Genomic DNA, 3271 nt, shown 5'->3' on the forward strand with positions numbered 1-3271 from the left:
GTGTTCATACTGCAGCTTCCCACCTAACGCCTTGAGTTTACGAGTTGCAGCCAAGTTAAAACATTGACATGCAATGTTTTTGACTGTAGATTTCGACGGTCTCCTAGGGCAAGACCTTGACTGCAGATTTCATACTTGTACTGTACTAATAATACGGTCATATAGCATCAGTTGTCATCCAGAGGTTAATTGTAGTAGACCATGCAACCGGCCAGAAGCGAGGAGGAAGAAAAAGAAACAGGTACATCTCATGATGAAAATATCAACGGAAAGGGATTGGAAATCTCTGCGAGCTCTTTTCTGATCCTCTCAGATTCTGCCTGCAACTACGTACGCTACGGTCGTGCCTCTTGCGTCTACAACACATGCCGTATCCCTTCTCGTACAGCTTTTGATGCGGATACTAGGCAATGATGCGTGTGCGACATCCATGGTCAGGTAGACTGACAGGTGATACAAGCAGCTACATGCATGCGTGCGTGCGACGTTGATTTAGACCAGATACCGATCGAAGCTGCAGAGCCTGAGCTCCAGCGGCGGATCTCGTCCAGTGGCCACGTCGAAGAAGGAGATCTCCCTGCACTGCTGCTCGCCGCCCCTCACGTACCGGCTGAACCTGTCCGCCTCTAGCTCCAGGTCGTAGGCTGCTTTGAGCGGGAACAGCTCCAGCGTCTCCACCTCCCTCGTCGGCCGCTCCCACGTCGTCGCCTCCTCCTGCTCCGTCACCTCCCTCACATAGCCTGCATGCACGCACGAAATGGATCAGCACCGGCCCGATGATCCAATCTATGGACACTGTTCCATTAGGAACAAACCAAGCTCTACGTATGAACAAGGACGTGGACGCTAACTTACATGTCATGATCCGGGGATGGTGGTTGTAGCCTCTGGCCTCCCGCTTGCTCTCGGGAGGCTGGAGCACGAGGTCCGCGGGCTCGGCGGCGGCGGCACGGCCGCTCTCTTCCTCGTTGCTGCTGCTGTCGGGGGAGCAGGAGGCGACGCGGCGGCGCTTCTTGTGGTGGTGGCGCTCGCGGGCCTTGTGGTTCTGGAACCAGTAGAAGACGTTCTTGCTCTCCACCTTGCCGAAGGCGCTGAGGTGCGTGGAGATCCGCTGGATCTGCTCCGTGCTCGGCGTCCGCAGCCCCGCCCGGAACAGCTCCGTCAGCACCTTCACCTGCTCCGCCGTCGGGTTCCACCGCCCGCACTTCACTCCCACCCGCCCGCTCAGCGCCTCCATTGACACTACCTCTAGCTAGCTATCTGTAAGATTGAGCTAGGCACTTCCGTCGATCACCACGGTGTATACACGATCGATCGAGGAGCTCGATGATCTATCTAACAGCTACTTCTTCAAGATGCTCTACTATCTGACCCCAACTTTGTTGTGCTAGCTAGCTAGTCTGTGGTACTACCGATCTTGTTTCTTCCGGGATCTTCTTCTGGTCAGAAGCGATGCTGAAATCAATAGATGCGCAGAGGGGGCACTTATATAATTGGGCAGGGCCGGCCAGGGCCGAGGCGGTGGTCGTGGCAGTGGCAGTAGCGGATCCGAAGGTCTCACTCACTCTCTCAGTGCGTGGTTTCTTTCCTTTTGTTTTCCTCGAGCAAGGGGATGGAGGGAGACATGCGCAAAAGCTGCCACTGCTTGCAAAACGCTACTACTGATAGCATAGCTCGCCTCGTGCGCCGTGCCCGACATCCTTAAGGCCCCAATTAACAATGGGGCCCTGGTCGCCCATGCATGCAGATCTAAGCGCCATCGTGGCGTAGCATCATGTCTTAGACGAGCCCCTGTTTGCCGAGTTGAGGATTACAGTAATGCGGCTGATTTGGGGTTCGTTATTCCATGGTGATCTCTGGCTCCTTGCATGGGTCGTGACTCGTGACTAGCCGAGGGGAATCGTACGTGGTGAGGACCAGGCCCGTGGTGCATGGACAATCTAGTTTTGGAGTCCGTTGATCGATCTAGTATAACCCAATCGAAGTGCCGGCCTGTGAATTCAATATGTAAGGCGTGGATTTCTTGAGTAGCTTATGGGGACAGGTTAAACGGCAACAAGACAGATTGGCATTTTTATCATATATTACTGTTAAGTAGTACACCTGCCACCAAGACAAGACAGATCGATGCTAATTTCAGAAATTATTCTAGTTCGTAATTTTATCGCTCGCTCCATTATCTTAATGTACTGGATCAGAGGATGGAAATGCACTTGCATAACTTAATTATCGGTAGCTGCACGCGTGGAGATTAGCTATATGTATGTTTGCCGTCAAACCTGTCAGTTGTACTACGTGCTTGCTAATTTCAACGGGTGAACGTGATCAGGCATGAAATTCAAAAGAGATGTCAGGGCGGTAACATGCTGGGAAGGCCGGGCTTATCTGTTCTACTAGTCAAACAGTAAAGCTCCCACTCGTCTGGCTCGTCCTGTACTGATCGGCGAACAGCATTGGAGCGCTGCTTCAATTCCATTCTCACTGCTTTTTCTTCCGTGAGGACAGACCGACTTGTGTATCCAAGCCGTCAATCACAAACCGCACCAACTAGCCAGACACGCCCAATCATGCATGAAGACATATCATGCATACGAGTTGATGCAAAACGCAAGCGCCGTACGTGCATGACACTCGATTCGGCTGAATTCCTGTCTGCTTTGCATGCGCACTCTCATCAGCAGAGAATGGGTGCCAAACCCTACGCATGGCACCACCTAACCTAATTAAGCTTTTTACATTTTCCATTTATAAGCTAAGCAACCAATACGTAGTCTTAGTACTCCCGTTAAGTCCGCGGAAGCCAGAACTTTTCTGAAGAGCTCCCGAAAAGTTGTGGAAGGTGTCACACTTTTGGGGCGTCCTCCAGCAGATACCAATGATCCGGCCACAACGCCCGGCCGCGGCAGGGCCGGGCAACCGGAACGAGACCGCGAGCGGCCGCTCCGGAAAGCGGCGGCAAGGCCAGCTCGCTCCCTTTGCTTTGCCACCTGAATAATCTCAGCTGTCTCATCAGCAGATCGACGATCGTCCGGGAGCCCGTTGCCGTTGCGTGCATGCGGTCGCAGTTCGCGTCGGTCGTGGCGCCCGGCCGCGGCCGGCACTGCCGGCTTTCCGGCCTTTGGGCGTTCCCGAGCGCGCCGTGCACGGGAAACCCGTGCTGTGCTGCGTGGGAGCCAATTCCCGAGGCGATCGATCGAGCAGGTCTCGACGCTCGCCTCGGCTCCGATCTTTCGGCCCTTCGGCTATAGCTTTGGGAGATCGCCTAACCAGC

The 3271-nt window shown here is 54.1% G+C and overlaps 1 protein-coding gene across 1 annotated transcript; it reads right to left on the bottom strand.

Moving 5' to 3' along the window:
* Window positions 1-262: 262 nt before the first annotated feature.
* LOC123065938 (WUSCHEL-related homeobox 9) lies at window positions 263-1434 on the bottom strand. The gene is made up of 2 exons (XM_044489122.1): window positions 856-1434; window positions 263-740 (listed from the first exon to the last, which is right to left on the bottom strand). The coding sequence occupies exons 1-2, from the start codon at window positions 1235-1237 to the stop codon at window positions 493-495; spliced, it is 630 nt and encodes a 209-aa protein (XP_044345057.1). The 5' UTR covers window positions 1238-1434; the 3' UTR covers window positions 263-492.
* Window positions 1435-3271: the final 1837 nt, after the last annotated feature.

This window comes from Triticum aestivum, chromosome 3B (assembly GCF_018294505.1).
Source record: "Triticum aestivum cultivar Chinese Spring chromosome 3B, IWGSC CS RefSeq v2.1, whole genome shotgun sequence".
Classification (NCBI taxonomy): domain Eukaryota; kingdom Viridiplantae; phylum Streptophyta; class Magnoliopsida; order Poales; family Poaceae; genus Triticum; species Triticum aestivum.

What these genes read in the sequence shown, in the direction of transcription:
- LOC123065938 (XM_044489122.1), bottom strand. Translation starts at nt 1,237, where the DNA reads ATGGAGGCGCTGAGCGGGCGGGTGGGAGTGAAGTGCGGGCGGTGGAAC. An exon ending in CCATCCCCGGATCATGACAT is followed by an intron (nt 741 to 855) that starts GTAAGTTAGCGT and finishes GCGTGCATGCAG; the next exon opens with GCTATGTGAGGGAGGTGACG.